Source organism: Musa acuminata, chromosome BXJ3-7, assembly GCF_036884655.1.
Source record: "Musa acuminata AAA Group cultivar baxijiao chromosome BXJ3-7, Cavendish_Baxijiao_AAA, whole genome shotgun sequence".
Classification (NCBI taxonomy): domain Eukaryota; kingdom Viridiplantae; phylum Streptophyta; class Magnoliopsida; order Zingiberales; family Musaceae; genus Musa; species Musa acuminata.
This window is the reverse complement of record NC_088355.1, coordinates 8,301,878-8,322,500: the sequence shown is the minus strand read 5'-3', so window position 1 is coordinate 8,322,500 and position 20,623 is coordinate 8,301,878. Positions and strand designations below refer to the sequence as shown.

The 20,623-nt window shown below is 43.9% G+C and overlaps 4 protein-coding genes across 6 annotated transcripts; 1 reads left to right on the top strand and 3 right to left on the bottom strand.

The window, feature by feature from the left end:
• Positions 1–1,415: 1,415 nt before the first annotated feature.
• LOC135642059 (homeobox-leucine zipper protein ROC8-like) lies at positions 1,416–6,013 on the top strand. The gene is made up of 10 exons (XM_065157841.1): positions 1,416–1,858; positions 2,002–2,119; positions 2,254–2,442; positions 3,183–3,644; positions 3,720–3,821; positions 3,904–4,110; positions 4,206–4,383; positions 4,483–4,751; positions 4,857–4,946; positions 5,244–6,013. The coding sequence occupies exons 1-10, from the start codon at positions 1,764–1,766 to the stop codon at positions 5,622–5,624; spliced, it is 2,091 nt and encodes a 696-aa protein (XP_065013913.1). The 5' UTR covers positions 1,416–1,763; the 3' UTR covers positions 5,625–6,013.
• A 2,813-nt stretch (positions 6,014–8,826) lies between these two features.
• Positions 8,827–10,981, bottom strand: LOC103991391 (type IV inositol polyphosphate 5-phosphatase 9-like). Its single transcript, XM_009410831.3, has 7 exons — positions 10,493–10,981; positions 10,285–10,395; positions 9,891–10,212; positions 9,620–9,804; positions 9,421–9,529; positions 9,183–9,334; positions 8,827–9,110 (listed from the first exon to the last, which is right to left on the bottom strand). Exons 1-7 carry the CDS (start codon positions 10,843–10,845, stop codon positions 8,960–8,962), a joined length of 1,383 nt encoding a protein of 460 aa, XP_009409106.2. The 5' UTR covers positions 10,846–10,981; the 3' UTR covers positions 8,827–8,959.
• Positions 10,982–12,924: 1,943 nt separating this feature from the next.
• LOC135642845 (purple acid phosphatase 17-like) lies at positions 12,925–16,122 on the bottom strand. 3 transcript variants are annotated; one of them, XR_010498097.1, is made up of 8 exons: positions 15,833–16,122; positions 14,964–15,120; positions 14,762–14,869; positions 14,546–14,673; positions 14,058–14,186; positions 13,915–13,982; positions 13,555–13,836; positions 12,925–13,482 (listed from the first exon to the last, which is right to left on the bottom strand). XR_010498097.1 is itself a non-coding variant. In XM_065159316.1 (7 exons), the coding sequence occupies exons 1-7, from the start codon at positions 16,055–16,057 to the stop codon at positions 13,626–13,628; spliced, it is 1,026 nt and encodes a 341-aa protein (XP_065015388.1). In that variant the 5' UTR covers positions 16,058–16,122; the 3' UTR covers positions 13,504–13,625. The 3 variants fall into 3 exon arrangements, 1 of the variants encoding a protein (XP_065015388.1); XR_010498098.1 differs by having other exon boundaries at positions 12,926–13,482; positions 13,569–13,836; XM_065159316.1 differs by lacking the exon at positions 12,925–13,482 and having other exon boundaries at positions 13,504–13,836.
• Positions 16,123–16,420: 298 nt separating this feature from the next.
• Positions 16,421–18,175, bottom strand: LOC103991389 (actin-like). Its single transcript, XM_009410829.3, has 5 exons — positions 18,108–18,175; positions 17,950–18,028; positions 17,446–17,839; positions 16,751–17,364; positions 16,421–16,655 (listed from the first exon to the last, which is right to left on the bottom strand). The coding sequence occupies exons 2-5, from the start codon at positions 18,007–18,009 to the stop codon at positions 16,590–16,592; spliced, it is 1,134 nt and encodes a 377-aa protein (XP_009409104.1). The 5' UTR covers positions 18,010–18,028; positions 18,108–18,175; the 3' UTR covers positions 16,421–16,589.
• Positions 18,176–20,623: the final 2,448 nt, after the last annotated feature.

Here is a 20,623-nt window from a genome sequence, read left to right as displayed (position 1 = left end):
ACTCGGAGAGAAGCTGCTGAGAAATCCAACGACAGGAACGGGTAGAGTTTGGGCTGGGAGGAAGCTGCAAGAACAGGCCAAGAGAAGAAGCCTTTGGAGGCTTCCGTCACACCGTGCCCAAGGTGGTGGGGGTGGTTGATGTAGTTTACTTGGTTATTGTCAGAGAATGGTGTCGAAGAGAAGCAGCATAAAATAACATGTTTCATTTGTTTATATTCTGGGAGCCCACAAATCACAGGATCCAGCTCGAGATCTTGCATGGTTTGACCCCTTTGGATTTCCGGGTTTAGGGAGACAGTAGGAATAAGGGGGCAGGCAAAATCTTAGTTCTGTGTTGCTGACATAAACGTTTCACTTCGGTACTGGGTCACTCCTGGTAACCATCTCCTTCTCCTTCCCCTTCCCCTTCCCCTTCCTCTTCATCCTTCTTCCACTGTTTGATCATGGCAACCGAGTGATGGACTGAGGGAAGACAACTACGGGTATTAAAGATCTCTGATCTCATAGCATTGAAGGGAGGGAAGCAGCGTCTCTTCAACCATCTGGTTTCGGTTCAGCATGGTGGACATCATAAATCTGTGCACCAGTAATTTCAGCTGCAAAGGGTAAAATGTACCACCATGCAACCATTATGGCTCTGCTCAGCTGACATGTAATCTTGATTGCTAGCATTCACTACATGAGGAGGAGGAGGAGGAGGAGGAGGAGGAGGAGGGGGAGGAGCACACCACAGTCGCTGATTGAATCACCATCGCTTCTCACTCACCCGACATGAGACTGTCTTCAAGTAGATGACGATCATGGAGTTAGAGCAGAGGGCGCATGCTATCATGGTAAGCAGCAGTGTGTTGCAATCAGCGGGACACGTGAGAGAGAAAGGGTCGAAGGTGAGAGCTGGCAGAGTAATAAGCTCAGCACTCTTCATGCCTCATCTCTCTCTCTCTCTCTGCTCCGCTGTCTCATCTTAAATTCTCGAAGACGAATCATCCCAACAGACAATGGTTCAAAATCAAAATGGAAGCTTTTTCGTGCAATTTCTGCCAAAATTTCATCTTTGTTTCGAGTACACCTTGTGGTTGCTAGAAATTTTAGATCGTACGAAAATGCATCGCAAATAGGAAGAAGAATTAAAGTCGGAGAGCGAATCAACGAGAAGAAGAAAGCTGGGAGTAGTATCAGATTCAGAAAACTAGCATGAGAAAAGCGAATAATCCTAAATCTCAGATGTATATTATTGTGTAATCTGCTCCTAATAAATGTATAAAGATGTGGTTCGGGGAGGATAGAATAGCCCATGAAGCGAAATCCAACATTGTTAAAGCCCTGACCTTTTACATCGCGTCAGTTACTGTTGGCTTTAAATACAGAGAGAGAAAGAGAGAGAGAGAGAGAGCAGAGTGAGAGGGGGAGAAGAATTCTCGGTGCATCTTAATAAGGGGGAGAGATGGGGGCGAATCCGCCCGGATTGCTGCCGATATCTGCGATATGCGCACCGCCGGTTTCTCATTTAGCTCGCAAATCCCGCTCCCCGACGAGAGTCACAGAGGGAAACTGATGTGTGTTTTTGCAGCCGGATGTGAAAGGCGCCACCTTTGAGGACGAAACATAGGGGGAAATAGCGTCGCCAAGCCTCGGAAATAGATAGCATGAACTGGCTAACCTCTGTAGCAGATTGTCGTGGGTACCGGTAGTGACAGTAGTAACAGTATAAGCGGGAGGAGGAGCGGTGAGGGGGGGTTTTGGAGGCGTCACAGGTTGGGAAAATGGACTCCGGTGACGAACAGGACGTGCCCGACTCACAGGGGAGGAAGAAGCGTTACCACCGGCACACGCCGCGGCAGATTCAGGAGCTCGAATCGTATGCTCTGCTCTCTTCTATCTCCTTCGCTCTCTCGCTCTGTTTGTTTGGTGTGTCCGCAGAGGTTATGGTGCTGTTTTGTTGTGTGTTTTGGGGCTGTTCGGTGGCGGCTTCCTGATGGGTTTCTCTGAGCTTGTTGGTAGGATGTTCAAGGTTTGCCCGCACCCTGACGAGAAGCAGAGGGCGCAGCTGAGCCGGGATCTGGGGCTGGAGCCGCGGCAGATCAAGTTCTGGTTCCAGAACCGCAGGACGCAGATGAAGGCAACCGCTCGCCGCTCCCTACTGTTCTTGTTCCTCTTTCGTTCGTGTTCTCGATGGAATGACTGGACTTTGATGCTACTGCTAGCAAAAAGGAGCTACCTTGGCCTTGTTTGATCGATCCTGGCGCTTTGCAGGCTCAGCACGAGAGGGCGGACAACTGCTTGCTCCGTGCTGAGAACGACAAGATCCGGTGCGAGAACATCGCGATGAGGGAGGCTATGAAGAACGTCATCTGCCCTTCCTGCGGCGCCCCTCCGGCCAGTGACGACTCCTACTTTGACGAGCAGAAGCTGCGGATGGAGAATGCGAGGTTGAAGGAGGAGGTAACGTCGACATCACTTTCCTCTAATTTGTTTGTTGGTGGTGATCCTTCCCGTGTGTAAGTATCCTGTTTAGTAGTCTCTTCACGCATGCATTTGTCATATAGTTGTTATAGCTCCAAAGAGTTGCAGTTGAATCATTGTTCGAGTGTCATAAATTGCTAAATTAATGGAAGCCTCAAGCATTTATACTGTAATAATAAGAGATGATTATATCCGATGCCATCAATCTACTTTGGTAGTAGTCTTCTTTTAGGAAGAGATAAAGAAAAGCAATCAGAAAAAACTTCAATCCAGTGTGCTTTTATCATGATGGATGAAGCCTGCAATTGATACAATCTGTTTAGTTAGTCATCCCATTTTCATATACATTTAGTTAGCTACTTATGCTTGGAGGAAGCAGATCACTATGGATCATTTTGATCGGTTTATGTTTGTCACTGATTTATCCAAGGACAATTATTTGCTGGTGTGGCATGTAAATGTGGATCATAAGAAGCCGCTGTTGTCTTAATTCTTTGGCTTCAAGGCTGTCATCTGATAATTATTTTCCTATAGCGCACATGCGCTAATCTGATATAATTATAGATTATGTAAACATAATTCATTTAATATGACACTGGTATCTTTACTCTAGTTAGTTGCTTGGTCATTGGTTGTTGGTTTACATTTGAGGAGAGTAATCATTGCTACTTGTGATAATTAAGATTAATGATTGCATTTCTCCATGTAATTCCTTGTAGCTCGATCGTGTTTCAAGTCTTGCATCAAAGTACCTTGGAAGGCCCTTCACTCAGCTTCCCCCGGTTCAGCCATTATCTGTTTCATCATTAGACTTATCGGTCGGAGGATACAGTAATCCAGGGATAAGCCCTTCGCTTGATCTTGATCTCCTATGCCGGAATTCTTCTTCGGCTTTTCCATATACATTTCCTGCAGCAGTTTCTGAGCTTGAAAAACCTCTAATGATGGAGATGGCCACTGGTGCAATGGAGGAGGTTATCCGGCTTGTGCAGGCTGATGCACCCTTGTGGGTGAAGTCTGGAAGTGACGGAAGGGACATACTTCAACTTGAAACCTACGACAGGATTTTCCAAAGGTCAAATCGGCAGCTCAGGTTCCCAGATACTCAAACTGAGGCATCAAGAGACTCTGCTCTTGTTTTTATGAATGCTACGACATTGATCGATATGTTCATGGATGCGGTAAAGTTTCATTCTTCTCAAAAAGAAATGCTTTCTCCTTATTCTACTTTTGAATTGATTTGGATTATGTTGCAGAGCAAGTGGGCGGAGCTGTTTCCTACAATTGTTTCCAAGGCCAGGACCTTTGAAGTCCTTGCAGCTGGAATGGCGGGAAGCAGAAGTGGATCTTTGATCCTGGTAATGACAGTTCTTAAGCTCTTTTCATGAATCCAAACTTTCGAACCTCCTCTGTGATACTGATAAATCCAAAGGCATGCAGATGTATGAGGAGCTACAGGTTCTTTCACCAGTTGTTCCGACACGTGAATTCTGCTTTCTGCGGTATTGCCAGCAAATAGAGCCACATGTGTGGGCAGTAGCTGATGTTTCAGTGGACTATCCCAGAGACAATCAGCTTGCTCCTTCCAGATCAAGGAAGCTTCCTTCTGGCTGCTTGATCGAGGAAATGTCAAATGGCTATTCGAAGGTGATCAAAATATGGTTCTTGTGCTTGCACAATGTTCATAGTTACTGGTTTCTCTCTGCTTGCATAACAGAATATCCGTGGTGATACTACTGTAGATAACTTGGGTCGAGCACATGGAAATTGAAGAAAAGAATCCAATTCATATACTCTTCAGGGATCTGATAAATAGTGGAATGGCATTTGGAGCACAGCGCTGGCTCACCACCCTCCAGAGAATGTGCGAGAGGTTTGCTTGTTTAACCATCACTGGACTTCCAGCTAGAGACCTTGGAGGTAAACTGCAGTTTGCTTAAAAGTTGCAATCATGGGTATCAGAATCTTTATACAACTTGTTAAATTGCTGTTTGATTGTGTTTTTAACTGTTGACATAGTGACACCAACACCTGATGGCAAGAAGAGCATGATGAAGCTTGCTCAGAGAATGGTTAACAATTTCTGTGCCAATGTTGGTGCGGCAAATGGTCACAAGTGGACCACCCTCTCTGGGTTAAATGATGTTGGTGTCAGGGTTACACTTCACAAAAGCACAGATGCTGGCCAGCCTAACGGAGTTGTTCTCAGTGCAGCAACCTCAATATGGCTTCCCATATCAACTGAGAGGGTCTTTAGTTTCTTCAAGGATGAACAAACACGAACTCAGGTTTCTGTTCAGCTTCTCGAGATGACTATTTTAAGATACCTTTCTTTCCGCTGTATTTTTTCTTTTACAAAAAGAGCGTTAACTCTCCATCTTAATCTCTTTCAGTGGGATGTTCTTGCAAATGGAAACACTGTACAAGAGGTGGCTCATATCACAAATGGATCACATCCGGGGAACTGCATCTCTCTTCTTCGTGTATGCTTTCTTTCTCTTGCCCTTGTCCTTGACCTTTAGATTTATGACATCTTATGGAACGAAAATGTCTTCCATGTGGCTGGTCATGGTTTTTCTTTTTTTTGTAAATATTTATTAGAATAGTATGCAAATCTAGTGAAAGAGTCTGCCTTCCAGCACCAATAATAATTTTCTTTTCATATTTTCCATGAATTTGTATGCTTTGTACAATCGAGTTATAATTAATTTTGACCTGCAAGTGAATGCCAATCTGTGTCAGAAGTTTTTAATTGTCTATTTTTGTTGGTCATCAAATAGGGATTAAATTCCGGCCAGAACACCATGTTGATACTCCAAGAGTGCTGCACTGATGCGTCAGGCTCAGTTGTGGTGTATTCTCCCATTGATTTACCGGCCATCAATATTGTCATGAGCGGTGAGGATCCATCTTACATACCCATTTTACCTTCAGGCTTCACCATATTACCAGATGGGCGATCTGCTGGGGGACAAGGCGCATCATCCAGCTCAAATCCATTGGGTGGCTCCTCTGGCTCATTGGTGACTGTCGCATTTCAAATACTTATGAGCAGCTTGCCATCAGCAAAACTCAATTTGGAGTCAGTAACGACAGTCAATAACTTGATCGGCACCACAGTTCAGCAAATAAAGGCTGCCTTGAACTGTCCTGACGTCTGATGCATCTGAAGAGAATTAAAAGCCTATTTTTTCATCTCTTCCCACCACCTCCCTTAACTTCTTCAGATCTGATGAACTCCTCTTAAGGCTTTTGATGCAGCATTCAAGATGGGGATTAAAGTGGGTCTTCTATTGTTGGTTGGTTGGCCTTGAATGCTTCCATCATAGGCTTGAATTGGAACTTTAAGATGATGCTGCTGCAGCTGCTGCTGGTGCCAGTCTCAGGACAACCCTTTGTTTTCTTACAGGAATCAATCAGGCTTTACATTTACAAGTACTTAATGAAGGAAGTCAAGAACGCACCATACCGGCCTCTGCTCTTCTGCTGTCATAACTTCTTCTTGGCCTTTAGACTTTAGGTTTCTTCTTTTAGGTTTGCTTTAATTCTCTTCTCCTCCACACCTCAATCCCATTCTTTCCTTTCTTCGTGCAGCAAGCGGTAATGGTTCGGGTATTGACTTCTGTCCTTGAACATTTATTAATGAGCATTTACTTTGAAGTGGTGTAGATGGTTAGATTCATTGTGATATCTCTGGCAACAGTAATGCAGAGCAATGAGTTGGATGATGCAGCTCAATCTTGAACTTGAAATGATGGGGCATTGTTCTTGAGCTTCGACAGTGTGGTCCCTTCATGCGATGAATCTACTCCAAGCTTGACACCATTAATATGGCTGAAGTGGGGGCACCTCCTTTACCTCTGCTCTGGTTCTGGTTAGCAATTCTATCTCTGTTACCTTCATTGAGTGAAAAGTTGTGCTAGCTTTAATTGTACTCTTTGGTCTGCACTGGTGCTTTGGTCCCTCTTCCCTTTAAGAGCCAGCTACTGCTCCATTAGTTTTCAAGGTCTAAAATTTTCATTGATTGTTCATGAGGCAATGTGCAAGCTATTTGAATTGGCACATTACATTTTTGTTGATATGATGAGTAAATGCAGTGATCAGTGTGACAGTGACCATCACAACATTGTTAGGTTTGAGTTCTTGGTGCATCCAGCTTTGCTTACTTTGTAGTCAACTTTCTCCAATATGGCTTCAAAAGCACAGGACAATACATTCAGATAATTCTTATTTATCACAATGCAAATTTGTTCTACCAAACCAACCTTATCATTACTGTTCTTTTAATGAGTTTTGTGGTCCACAAGGGCTCACTTCACATCAAAGTTTTGGCAATCCAAATGAAATAGGATCTGACTGTTAGTGAACAGTATAATCTTGCAGGAAGGAGAATCCAAACAGTTCATGTAAACATCTTTTTGTTGCCTCTTTAGTTTGTAGTCTTCTTTAAGCATGTTCAAAAGCCCACTCTCTTCTTCAGATGTATCCATCAGACTTCATTTTTCAATGGAATGTCTTGATGATTATCTAAAACTAAGATTTGAGGACACTACAAAACCTTTTATATTCATGTCCTCTTTTCAGATTTAAGTTTTAGGATGGCTTGAGGTAGGCCACTGGAGGTGCTTGTGTGGTGTAGGAGGTTCTTCATTTGGGGCCAAGAGCCTACTAGGAAATCTAAATCTGACAGATTCCATGGCTCTTCATGCTTACAGCACACACATCTTCATGAATGGATCAGAGCAAAAGGGCATTATCCCTGAAACCAAAAGCTTCAAGAAGATGAACTTTCCAAAGTCAGTTTATACCTTTCATTAATTTCATAAAAACAAAGATGCTGTTAATTAAAGAGAAGGGTGTTTGTCTTTTTATTTATATTATTTAGGGTAGAAACTGTCAGAAATAATCAAGAATTCCAACCACCTCATCAGAAGCTAAAAAAATAAGACACTGTTGAGAAATTATAGATAAAACTGATATTACAAAGAAAATAATTCTTTTTTAATTATTTGAGTATTTAAAGATCAGTTCTATGAAACCAAAAATAGAGGATCATTTGGACCATAAAAAATGTAGTTGAGGATGAAGTCAAATATTAATTAATCATGAGTGTCATTACTCTTTTACCATGGGTACTAAGTGCATAATTGCCTCATTGCTGTTATATCTCATACTTTACATCCATTTCATGTTGCTCTTCTTCTTCCATCTTCATTAAATTAAAATTCCTTGAGGTTTGTGGTATCTGTAACATAATTCCATATTCATCCACTTAAACTTCATGCATGTTCTTGCAAATCATACTTACTAAGTATACCTATCTAATATCCACTAGTATCCATGAGCTTCTAAATTTATGGTGCTCTTTAGTATGAAAAAAGTATTCACTTCTCAAACTAGAAATTATTATTACAATTTTTTTTTTCTAAAAGTTATTTTTATGAAGGAAAACATATTTGCTGATTGTATATGAGTAAGACAGTGACAAATTTATCATAAAATAATCTTATTTCTTTTGTCATTAAAGATATGTTCATCTCCATATTTTTGTAACTTGTCAACCCTTATTTCTTCTAATTTTTTGTTGATAAATTCGGTAAGCTAATCGATGGTTTAACTACTAATCTCCTATTCAGACTATATAAGCGATGCTTTAATTAGATTGAGCTCAGTTCAAATAACTGAACAAAATTCTGAAATTTGTTGGGTTATATCTATTATTCAGAGTTTATTTTCCTTTTAGCAAAAACAGTGCTTCCTCTTAAAGTTTCAGTCAACTGTTGCTCCTTAGTGCATTTTCTTAAAAGTTACAGTCAATTTCTTCAGATTGTAGCACTTGCAGATAATTTGATGTTCTTTCAATCCATGGCTTCCTCTTTTCTCCCCAAGCTTTCATGCAGTTAATATGAGTTGACTTGTCCCAAATGGTGCCATCCAAACTCTTGTCATAGGGTCCACCAACTTGTTCTTGTCCCCCATCAACTTTGGCCTCATTACACACAGCATCTTCGTCATTGGAAGCAGCTACCTTGCTTTGACCAGGACATAGTTGTTCTGATCCTTTAGTCAGATAGATGACCAATTTGTGGCTTCTACGTATCTGGATCAGAAGATCCAACTCAATCGTCTTCTCTGAGACGAAATCTCTTTGGCATGCATATGTTTCCTATGGAACCCAGAAATCTGTGTCTGAAACGAGTATGCGTTTGTTCTCTGAGTTGAAATCTCTTTGGCATGCATATGTTGCATATGGAACTCAGAAATCTGTGTCTGAAATGAGTATACGTTTGGTCTCTGAGATGAAATCTCCTTGGCTTGCATACGTTTCATATGGAACTCAGAAATCTGTCTGAAATGAGCATAGGTTTGTTCTCTGTTCATCTCATGTAGAAGAGAAGTGATCATCAGATACTCAATCAGTGGTATACAAATAGAAAAGGTTGAAACACAGTCCAATCACTGATCCTGTTAGCTTCCGGCGAAACCCGTCATACGGTCAGAAGCTTGTCAGAGACGTCAAGCTTGTCACCACCTCAACTTCTACACCGAAGATGGATCTCACCGGACGATGATCCGAGAGCTTCGATTCGCATCGTTCGTACAGTTTTTGCTTTATGCCATTCCCATGCCAGATGATCCGATCGCACCTGCAAAACCATCAGATATCATGAGGCGTTCTTGGAGCTGCCGTCTGCGTGGGAATCAGTTTCAGGCCTCACCATGCTGGAACGCGCCTCTTCTCTCCCTTCTTCCTCTGAATGCACCCGTAATACTCGTCGGAGTTCGGGTAGTACTTGTACGTGGGGGAGAAGGTAATGGCGCCTTCGTGCCAGCCGTCGAAGACTCGGCCCACGGACACCTCTGTTCTTAGCTGCAGCATGTTCAGAGAGAGTTGAGACATATTGATGATGGTATCAGAGTTCTCGTCTCTCTGAAACAGTGCTCTGCTCTTTGTACCTGATCCTTCTCCAGCAACACGTTCCAGTTCTTCTGTTCCACCAATGACAGTGTGGTGGCCTCCGGCAACGAGACCCTGTAGTTCAAATCGCCGAGCAGAATGACCCGACTGCATAATGTCAAACAGTGATGTGGTAAGTCTTGCGTCGCTGATGTCGATGAAATCTTAGCCAGAACGGATTCGTGTTGGTGTTCTTACTCATGATCTAGTATCTTCGTGGGCAGATCAAGTGAAGGATGAGGGAGGAAGCATGTCCGGGAGAAGATCTCCATCGCGTCTGAGTTCCTGTGCAGCTCGTCTCCTTCTTTTCCTCCTGAAGCCAAATGGCAGCACACGACGCAGAAGCTCGTCTCGTGCAAGCAGAATCTCACCGAGATCGAACCCTGAAGAAGGAGAAGAAGAATCTCCAGAAACTGTAGGATCTTTGCATCAGATTTCGTGATCCATGCTATTGATCAGAGCAACCCACCTTGTTCCCAAGGCAGCCCATGAGGCCGCAGCCAACGCAGCAGACGCCGGCATGGCGGATGCAGCGGCGGATGTCGGCTCTCACCCAGACTGAGACCAGGATTCCCACCATCTGCTTGCTGAGGATGCAGTGGAAGCTTCGTGCAGTGCCTTCACCGACTGGATGCACTCTCTGCTCCCCCATCTTGGCCTCTCGTCGACCTTCCGAGAAGGAGGAGGACCTGTTCAGTGCTGCTCCGATGAGCGAGTTCCACTTTGCAGCGACTCTGGTCTTCTCCGGCCCGAACACATTCTTGGCACTGAGGGGGACGATCTCTTGGAACCTTCCGAAGAGAACGATCGATGTCATCTAATGCAGGAAAGCACGTTGCCGAACGAATTGGCGAATTGGTTACCCGAGAACGTAGATGTCATAGGACGCATTTCTTGTGTGCAACCAATCCTCCAGGTTCAGACCATCCGATGGTGGCGCCATGCCGCCGACGTTCCAAGTACTAGCAAACAGCCTTGGAAAGAGAAGAGAGAAAGCATCCGCATCCATCAGTGATCGAAAGCCAGCATGTACTTGAGAAGGAAGATGAGATCGATTGATCCGAAACATACTTGTAATTTCGTGTTTCCTTTCCATCGTCGCATGATCTTTGTAAGTTGATGATCTCGTCCCAGTTTGATGTAGCGGTGGTGGTGGTGGGAAAGTCTGCAGCAGCAGAAGAGTTGCTGCTCGACAACCTGTGGAGCAGCTTGCTCGCCACCAGTCTTGTCCACATGACACAACTGAAGGGGAGGAAGAAGAGAAGCTCACTCACCGCCTGCTCTTTGTTGTGGAGAGGTGAAGCTGCGTGTGTAAGCCTGGAAGAGCTAAAAAGATGGAGGGTGTGACAAGTTGGAAAGGGTGGATAAGGCAGCGGTGATTGGACCCGTACAGGATGATGATGATGCTGCATGGGAAGCTTCATTGATTCAAGACATGCAACACTCCTTTAGGTATGCTTGTGGGGCAGAAAAAGTGCACAAAGTGGAGAAAACATTCCGCCATGGCTCTCACTGTCAATGCTCAGCAGACTCTCCACCACTGCAACCTCGTAGACTTCTCACCCACAGAATCACCACCGAATTCAAATAATTAAGGTGTTCGATCGAATCTTACCTTTGTCGTCTCGGTTATCAGATTTTTGCTATCCTTTCAGGAGCAAGTTTAGGTAAACTTGCATTAACCATGACTTTTTCCTCCTCCAATTTTGTTTCCCTTTGATAGAGAAGGCATCTTTTGGAGGCCATTAAGTTCCAATCTTTTCTTCTCCAAATTTCTTTAGCATACTTATCCAACTTGTATATTCCTCTGTGTGATTCTGACAAATCATTAAACTCAATCACCTAATGAACCATAGTAGCATATCTGAAAATAATCGAGCTGAGTTATGAACCACTCAAATCACCAATTCTTTCTTTCCCTTCAACCAGACAACCACTATAGTGATTTGGCTCCATATTTTTGCTGCTCCTTCAAACACAGTCCATGGCTTGAGTTTTTCTCTGAAGCAAGAGATAATGCCAGTCCTTATTATCTTAATTCTACTTACCTTCCAAAAGAAAACAGTCAGTTCTGTATTGTTCTTGAGTAGATTAACTGCTGATATCATGGATGTGATGACATCAAGGTAATTATATTTCAGTGTGTCATCTAATCCTGTTCGTCCTCAATGTTTAAGCCTCTACTACCAGAAAGCTAGTGGAGTCATCAGCTACAATCCCCAGATGAACCTGCTCTTTCAAGTATAATCCAGTTCTGCTCCAACACTCCATTAATTGCAACCTGTCAATGCCTCTAAAAGGACAAAGACAAACAGGGGATTCATAGAAATGGGGATGAACCCATAAACAAAAGGATTCTGATGATCTCACACAATCTGAGTCACTTATCATCAGTTCCATTGCTGAACAAATAATTAACTCTTTCAACATATACTATATGATTATTTTATAGTTGAATGTAGTCTTCGAAATCAGTGGTCTCTCTTCTCCTGGACATCCACAGCACAAGCATCTGATAAACAATCCTTGTGCTTCTTTCAATCAGTTTCAGAAACCTCTGCAAGCCAATGGTTTCTGACTTTTATGGCAAGCAGAGGAAAACTATTCAATGGTATGATGACAATGACATAGAAGGTCCTACTAATTATTAATTGTGGCTTATAATTATTATTTTTTTAGTCTACAAATTGTTCATTTTGATAGAGCAACTTGAGGAGATAAAAAGTTTTTTTATTTTGTTTTTTTTTTATGGAGCTAAAGAATTTGACCATGAAGAAAAGATAGAGCTAATTCAGAGGATGTTTTTATTTTTGTTGATACAAATCATGGTAAGCTATTCATGCACACTATGAAGAGGATGGATGGGCCCAAGCAAGCCCAATTTAGCCCATGGAAGCCCAATCTTCGCCCCTCTTCTCCTCGTCACCTTCACCTCATCACCCTATTCAAAAAGAGGAGGCAACTGTCGGCGGCGCGGGTGCTCGTGGCTTCCCATCGCTACCGCCAGACTCCCCTTCCTCCCCTCAAGAACACATCACAGACTGCCGTCGATCTTCTTCGGTTCTTCCACCCCTGAGGTCGGTTGCCAATCCTCTGTCCGAATCCGTTCTTTTTTCTTCTTCTTGTTTCACGCGATATTTTTGTGAGGTTTTCGCAAATTTGTCATCTTTATGCAATATGATTGTGGATTCGAGTTAAAAGGTTTTCGCAAATTTGTCATCTTTATGCGATATGATTGTGGCTCTGAGTTAGGTGGCTCAAGAAAATAATGCCAATCCTCTGTCCAAATCCCTTCTTTTTGTGCCTTTACGCGATATTTTGGTGGGGTTTTCGCAAATTTATCATCTTTTTGCAGTATGATTGGGGATTCGAGTTAAAAGGATCGAGAGAATGATGCATTGGTGAAACAAAAAACTTCTTTTTCTCTTCCGTCGTCATCTTTAGACTTCCTTGTTGATGGAATAGAATAATAATCTGAAACTTCTCGTGGGGGTGTTTGCACTTCTTTTCAAGAAATTAACTTGCAATGGTCTCTTGCTTAGTTCCAAGAGACCTTCTTGATGATACCCTCTTTGATGCAATGTGTGGAATGATCGAAGAGAGGCTCTTGTTCACAAAAAAAGAAGAAAATGAGGGTGTTTTTGCAGTGGGTTCAGTGGTTGCTTTCAAGAATTCTGCTTGATGATGCTCTATTCAAAGCGTGGAAATGTTTGATGGAAGGGGAGAGGCCAAATTGAAGAAGAACTTGGTTCGGAAATAATCTTCATAATTAGTCCACAAGTATGAATTGACTGACTTGTGAGGAACATCAGAATCATGATATGATCAAAGGGGAAACCTAAATGTAAGGATGCTTTTAGGACCTTGTTCTAGTGCTTGAGGGCATAGCACATTGTTATCTAAAGATTAGTTACTTTGCTATGGGATATAGGTCTTGTCTGATATCTTAATAAATATTTTCAAGATCCAGGCAGGATCTCTATGAGCTGTAGATTCTTGGTCCCTTCTCTTACCTTCATATCTGCCTTCTCTTGAGACAAGTGTTTCCCGCATATGGAAATCTACATAGAGGGAAAGAATAATTAGAGCAATGATAGAATCGCTTAGTTTCAGGATCTCAAGCAACAACACACAATTGGCTAATAACCACTAAGAAATCATCTTGATAATAGCTTTAAGGATCATGCCGCAGTCTTTCTTCCTCCTAGATTGAGCTGTGAAGCTCTTTGGTCACTCTCCATCTGTGAAGAACACTGCCAAATGCATCATAGAACACCACATCAGCCGCTGTCTTGGTCAGCTGCAGGGACATGAACCCTTGGCCATCATAGAAGAATCTAAGCTTGTCCGAGCTCGGATTGAAGACACCCCTCCATGACTTTGAGCCTCCTCCACTGGTTAGGTATTGGATTGGACTGCCAGTGAGTGATATGAAGACTGTCACATCTCTTCAAACAATTCATCATGCTTGCAAGGAGACATTAGATCTGTACCTGTCATTGCTGCTAATGTGTTCTAGGCAATGGTCATGCCCATTGACATAGAGGTCAACTCCATGAGCCTGAGAGGGTTGAATTATCAGTAGAATTCGATTCAAGCTTTTTCCTTCTCTACCAAAGACTTGGAAGTAAATTACCTTAAGAACTGGGAGAAGTGAAGTTTGCAGCTCCTTTGTGTCTCCATGAATGCTGACACTTCTTATGGTGTGGTGTCCAACTACAACCTTCCATGTTGCCCTTGATGCTTCCAGTGCTGAATCCAAATCCTAATCATAAGATCACACAGTTCAGCAATGTTCTTCACTACCATATTGTATGGATCCTTTTGAACTTGCATCAGATGAAATATAACAACCCTTGTCTAGGGTAAAGTTACGAATCAACTTACAAGTTAATGGAAATGTTATCCAAAGTTGGTCGGTCATGACAAATGGATATCAGAATCAGTGACATGGTAAAGGGCTAAAGTAGGAAAAAACTACCTATAAATAAAACCAGAGATTATTACATCATGACATATTAGTTTGAATTAAATCAAAGCATTTTGAGTTAGTGATTTAGACGTAACCTAAAAGGTTAATAGGTTAGTCGCCTCATTGGATCGGATAAAAAAACAAAATAATACCTTTAGAAGACTTGAGATATAGGTTTGGCGTGGAGTGACTTCTCTCCAGTCATAGTGATGACCCTCGGTATTGATCCAGTAATGGTCAACAAAGGGAGTCGTGTCCACAAAGAAGAAGTCCACAATTTCTAGCACAAACAAGGCAGAAACAAATGGTGAAATCACTTAATACAGCTTGAAGACCGTTTGCCAAGCCAAGCTGAGGATCATCTTCACCTGCATTTAGGACGAAAGATCTCAAGCACAGCCATCTGCTATCAACTCCTTGCAGCACAGGGCTCAACTGTGCCAACACATCTCCCCTGTAGTCATGATTCCCCAAAACTAGAGAGAGAGAGAGAATGAAAGCCACTCGATCAGATAGATTAATTGGCACCTTTGTGTTGGCACATTCTTCATCCGTGAAGAAGAAACGTACCACTGTACCATTGTTTCTGCAAGCTCTCTGCAGTGTAGATGTTGGTGAACGAGTCCTCAAATGCCTCGTCAGTGATTCCTGTCAAGCCATTCTCGTAGAAGTTGTCGCCAGTGGATACGACAAAGTCTATGTTTAGCTCCTTTCCGATCTTTCCCATCTACAATCACATCAAGTTTGTGAGTTGCGTTGCAGTTGAAGGTTCGTAGAAGAAACAGAGGGAAACAAGCAATCGATGTTCCGAGCTTGGAGAAGTAAACAGGTTAATCTTTCAAGAAGAGTACGAACTGTTATCCTGTTCATCCTATTTTTCATGTGGGTTGTTTACTTGATGATGGAATATGCTAATCCTCATGCCAAGTCCATGTTTGGATATGAATAGACTAACAAAATGCTCTGCTGCTACTGAAAGAATCATCTGTTCATATCCAAACACACAGTTGGTATGAGGATTAATATATTCCAATCAACATCAAGTAAAGCCAAATAAAAAAAAAGAGGGGATCTGAAATGATTCACAACCCAACTTGCTCATCAACTTAGCCCACTTGATCTTTCTTCAAAAGGAAGAAGAAAAGATACCACCAAACATGTTGGGGGCACCATCTGCCATTGCTGGGGCCTGGGGGGGCATTCCACCATTTATGTCTAAGCTGTCACCGCTGCCATACATGCATCTGCAATCAATGCACCCCCCTCTTTCCCAAGAACAGTCGATGCTCTACCCACCGATACCATCATCGTTCACATGGAAAGCTTAACAATGCATCAAAAGATTAGCGGTGCTTAAAACGGAGATAGTCACCGATATACTTCCTGAGAATGAGGAGGAAGAAGAAGGTTTAGCTGCATGCGCGCATGCCGAGTCCAACCTGCGCGGCCACGTGTGTTTGATTGTAGGCTCCTTTTCTGCCCCAGTCGCCGACGACCAGAAGGCTCAGAGATCCATCGGCCTTGATCGAGTGCTCCAGCTTCTGCAGCTCCGCAGTGGAAGAAACGATGAGAGAAGAACAAACGAGGGAGAGAACGAGAGCCACAGCCATGATCCTGCAACTGAAGCCGTGACTGGCCATGGCCGACAGGGAAGAGCTACACATGCTCGGTAGCAGGAGCTGAGACAAAGGAGGCTGTATAGAGATGGGGAGGGTGGCCAATGCAAGCCAGACAGATAAGTTTTTATAAGGGGGCAAGTGGACACCTGCGACCAATAGCATTTGGAGAGAGAAAGAAGTTTCTGCAATAGAGAATGCATCATTATAGAATCAATCATCAATCACTATATCACTATTTGTTACTCAATTTTTTCGATTGTTAATATAATATATTTTTTTAATTTTTTTTACTTTATTATGTTTGATTTCTATTAACTAACAATGAATCTGAGTCATACTAGTCGAGATTAACATATATATCAAGGATAAGGGCCGACCAAAGCAAACCAACACGTAGCTAATGAAACAAGACTTCTTTTCTTGGTGTGGGTTGAAGCATGCGGGAGCAATGGCGTTAAGCTCGACAAGAGAGTAGTAGGTTTGGCAGTAAGTGTCTGTGGTGAATTATATGCCAACTCAAAGCTTCACACCAACTACACAACACATTGTCGATGCCTTGTTTCCTAGTTGGGAGAAATCAGAAGCATTTCCTGTGCACGATGGATGGACCAGACTCATCGTACTCGGCCTTGGCAATCCACATCTGCAACCAAGTTTGGACTGTGATGAGCAATTCGATCCGAGAATGAAATGTTGGATTAGGAGAGAGAGAGAGAGAGAGATGGATCGATGGATGACCTGTTGGAAAGTGCTGAGCGATGCCAGGATGGAGCCTCCGATCCAAACGCTGTACTTCCTCTCCGGCGGAGCCACCACCTTTATCTTCATGCTGCTGGGCGCCAACGCCGTGATCTCCTTGCTCATCCTGTCGCCGATGCCGGTGAACATGGTGGTCCCGCCGCTGAGGACGATGTTCCCGTACAGGTCCTTCCTGATGTCCACGTCGCACTTCATGATGGAGTTGTAGGTCGTCTCGTGGATGCCGGCGGCTTCCATCCCGATCAGGGACGGCTGGAAGAGCACCTCCGGGCAGCGGAACCGCTCGGCGCCGATGGTGATCACCTGCCCGTCGGGGAGCTCGTAGGTCTTCTCCACCGCCGCGGGGGTCTTGGCGGCCTCCATCTCCTGCTCGTAGTCGAGGGCGATGTACGCCAGCTTCTCCTTCATGTCCCTCACGATCTCGCGCTCCGCGGTGGTGGTGAAGGAGTAGCCGCGCTCCGTCAGGATCTTCATGAGGTGGTCGGTCAGGTCGCGGCCTGCCAAGTCCAGCCGAAGGATCGCGTGCGGGAGGGCGTAGCCTTCGTAGATCGGGACGGTGTGGCTAACGCCATCACCGGAATCCAGCACAATCCCTGCGCCGCGCCCACCAGCGTTGCTCCGGTCATCCTAGTGCAACGCGAGGGCAAACGCAGTGCATGCAACGACGGACGTACCTGTTGTGCGTCCACTGGCGTAGAGGGAGAGGACGGCTTGGATGGCGACGTACATGGCGGGAGCATTGAAGGTCTCGAACATGATCTGGGTCATCTTCTCGCGGTTGGCTTTAGGGTTGAGGGGGGCCTCGGTGAGGAGGACGGGGTGCTCTTCGGGAGCGATGCGGAGCTCGTTGTAGAAGGTGTGATGCCATATCTTCTCCATGTCGTCCCAGTTGTTGACGATGCCGTGCTCGATGGGGTACTTGAGCGTCAATATGCCTCTCTTGGATTGAGCCTCGTCCCCGACGTAGGCGTCCTTCTGCCCCATGCCGACCATCACGCCGGTGTGGCGGGGGCGGCCGACGATGCTCGGGAAGACGGCTCTTGGAGCATCATCTCCGGCGAACCCAGCCTATAAACACACACGCGCGCACACACACAGAGAGAGAGAGAGAGAGAGAGAGGTTTGAGTTCCTAGAAATCATGGCTGTGAATCAAACGGATGATCGTGTTGGTTGGTACCTTAACCATCCCAGTTCCATTGTCGCACACCAGAGGTTGGATGTCCTCACCTTCTGCCATCGTTTACTAAGAGGAGCTCCTGTGTCAGCAACAGAGTTATGTGATGAAGAAAGGATATATGCAGAACGCGTTTGTGTCATGGAGAAAGAAACGAGTACCAAAAGGGGCCGTAGACGATTAGATGGAGTGAGAAGAGGGAGAAGAAGGCTATCGGTCTGTCCGTCTTCTTCTCCGCTCCTCTGTTTCTTCTCTATCGATAGCCGATGGGTATTTAAAGGGGCGAAGGGGTCGAAGCGAGCAAGCGGAGGTCCGCTTCGTGCGGCGTCCTCAGCGAAGAAGCAGTGGGCGTCCGGTTCTCGCGACCCGGCTTTGTTGCGACGTGGCAGTAGCATTAGCAATGGAATGATCGGGTTAGTCCGACAAGAAGAAGAACCCGATCCGCTTAACTCGATACATCACGTGATGCAAATACCGAGTTAATTTCTTCCGACAAGAAGAATCCGATCCGTTTAACTCGGTATGGCCATGAGATGGTATGGTTCAACGTCAAATGAAACAGTACAAAATGGATGAAGATTAGGACAGTATATGTTGGGGGAAAATATGGTTGACTTCAATGTCAACACTATATAATCCTGATCCATATATGAGAAATATCCAGGGTAGAGTATGATTTTTTTAGACTCGTTTTTTACGTAAAGACCGAGGTCGAGAGGTTTCCTGAGTTGATCCTTTGATGCTTAAGTTACTATCGAGTTCTACTTTTTTTTTTTTCTCCTCCTTTAATCTAGAGCTAAGGATATATTTTTATACTAACATCGAGAAGGAAGAATATCCCCAAGGGCAAATACCTTTGTCGTAAAGCTTAGCCATTGCCTTCTTATATATCAAAATTCACAAATGTGCAGTTACTCTGGTCTCATTGATTAAATCAAGCCCAGCTTGAAGCCTTGCTTCGAAGGCTTCCTTGTTGAAGTTTTTGACATGGGGTGTCAGGAATACTATCTTAGGTGGTGATCTCGGTACCAAATGCTAGATTAAAAAGATGATTCACCCACTATGGTCTTACATGTCGTTCGGGAAGCCCATAGGATGCTTGATAACTAGTCTACCCAGGTACCCTTTGATTCGATGACTCACTTTTTGAGATTTTTGAGGATATATCGGTTGGTGACTTCAATAAGATCATTGGTTTGGGGGTGGGCCACCAAGCTGAATCTTAGTTGAATTTTGTATGATTGGCAGAGCTCCCTAAATTTCGAGTTGTTGAACTGAGTTCATTGTCCGTGACGAAGGCCTTTGGTATCCTAGAGTGGGTGATAATGTTCTTCCATACAAACCCCTCGACATGTTTCTCAGTTATCGATGCTAACAACTCGACTTCCACCCACTTTGTGAAGTAATCGACTCCTACGATGAAGAATCTTCGTTAACTGGAAGTGGGTGAGAAGGGCACAAGAAGGCTTATGCCCCGTTGAGCAAATGACAATGCACAATCGATTGGACTCAAGGGGACTACCAATATCATGGTATATGAGCAAATTCCTAGCACCTGTGACACTTTTGGGCATGAGCAATTGTTTCCTTGCATAGTGTTGGCTAGTAGAACCCTTGCCCAAGCACTTTGAAGGAAGGGTTTATCTGTTAATGTGTTCTTCATAGATATCCTCATGAATCTTGGCAATCACCCTCATGGCCTTGTGAGGGGTTAAGCATATGAGGAGTGAGACTGAAAGACCTATGACATAGTCGACTATTGATTAGACAATACCATACCTGATGGTACTTGACTCTTTAGGTTGTTGCGGGGTCGGTTGGCAGTGTGCCATCTTTCTTGTAACATAGGATCTCATCCATCCAACTTAATTCCTCTCTAACCATAACTATGTCGAGCTTCTTGATGGTTTGGGTTGATAATGTTTTGACCCACGAACAGCTTTGCTTGGGAGTTTGGGAAGACACTAATCGGGTGAGTGTATCTGCTAGAGTATTTTTCTTATGTAGTAAGCACACTGAGTTAGGATCAGTTATGAGTTAATTTCTATACCTTAATGAGGTATTTTCACTATGATTGCATCTCGGGCTTCATAACCTCCCTTATGACTAGTTATGAGTGACTAAACATCATTAGTTCTTAGACCTAAAGTTCTTGTGCGAGCTAGAATCCTGATAGGAGTGCCTCATATTTGACCTCGTTGTTATATATTTTGAATTCAAATCTAAGGGCTTGCTTATACATCTGTTGGTCTGAGCGATTTAAGATGATGTCGGCACCGCCGGTCTCCAAGGTGGCTAAACCATCAATAAATAATATCCACACCGTAGGAATATGGCTGTCATCTTCAGGTGGGGGAGTCGACTCTAAAATAAAATCTGCCATGGCCTAGACTTTTATGGTAGTTCTTGGCGTATATTGTATGTTGAACTCACTCATCACTAGTCTGGTTAGTTGAATCGAGGTAGAACCAAATAGAGTGGTTGGTCGGTAATAACCTATATGATGTGCGCTTGAAAGTAAGGATAGAGCTTTCTCACCTTGAGTACTAGTGCAAATGCTAGTCACTCTATATGTGGGTATCATTTCTCGGGTCAATTTAGGATGTGATTAGCATAGTAGATGAGCCTTTGACTCCCTGCATTATCTTGGACTAGTACGGAGCTGACGGCCAGGTCA

What these genes read in the sequence shown, in the direction of transcription:
- LOC135642059 (XM_065157841.1), top strand. Translation starts at nt 1,764, where the DNA reads ATGGACTCCGGTGACGAACAGGACGTGCCCGACTCACAGGGGAGGAAG. An exon ending in ATGCGAGGTTGAAGGAGGAG is followed by an intron (nt 2,443 to 3,182) that starts GTAACGTCGACA and finishes AATTCCTTGTAG; the next exon opens with CTCGATCGTGTTTCAAGTCT. An exon ending in ACTGCATCTCTCTTCTTCGT is followed by an intron (nt 4,947 to 5,243) that starts GTATGCTTTCTT and finishes GTCATCAAATAG; the next exon opens with GGATTAAATTCCGGCCAGAA.
- LOC103991391 (XM_009410831.3), bottom strand. Translation starts at nt 10,845, where the DNA reads ATGAAGCTTCCCATGCAGCATCATCATCATCCTGTACGGGTCCAATCA. An exon ending in ACGAAGATACTAGATCATGA is followed by an intron (nt 9,530 to 9,619) that starts GTAAGAACACCA and finishes GACATTATGCAG; the next exon opens with TCGGGTCATTCTGCTCGGCG. An exon ending in TGTTGCTGGAGAAGGATCAG is followed by an intron (nt 9,335 to 9,420) that starts GTACAAAGAGCA and finishes AACATGCTGCAG; the next exon opens with CTAAGAACAGAGGTGTCCGT.
- LOC135642845 (XM_065159316.1), bottom strand. Translation starts at nt 16,057, where the DNA reads ATGTGTAGCTCTTCCCTGTCGGCCATGGCCAGTCACGGCTTCAGTTGC. An exon ending in ATATCTCAAGTCTTCTAAAG is followed by an intron (nt 14,187 to 14,545) that starts GTATTATTTTGT and finishes TCTTATGATTAG; the next exon opens with GATTTGGATTCAGCACTGGA. An exon ending in CACTTCTCCCAGTTCTTAAG is followed by an intron (nt 13,983 to 14,057) that starts GTAATTTACTTC and finishes CAACCCTCTCAG; the next exon opens with GCTCATGGAGTTGACCTCTA.
- LOC103991389 (XM_009410829.3), bottom strand. Translation starts at nt 18,009, where the DNA reads ATGGCAGAAGGTGAGGACATCCAACCTCTGGTGTGCGACAATGGAACT. An exon ending in ATGGAACTGGGATGGTTAAG is followed by an intron (nt 17,840 to 17,949) that starts GTACCAACCAAC and finishes GTGTGTTTATAG; the next exon opens with GCTGGGTTCGCCGGAGATGA. An exon ending in CGCTCAGCACTTTCCAACAG is followed by an intron (nt 16,656 to 16,750) that starts GTCATCCATCGA and finishes ACTTGGTTGCAG; the next exon opens with ATGTGGATTGCCAAGGCCGA.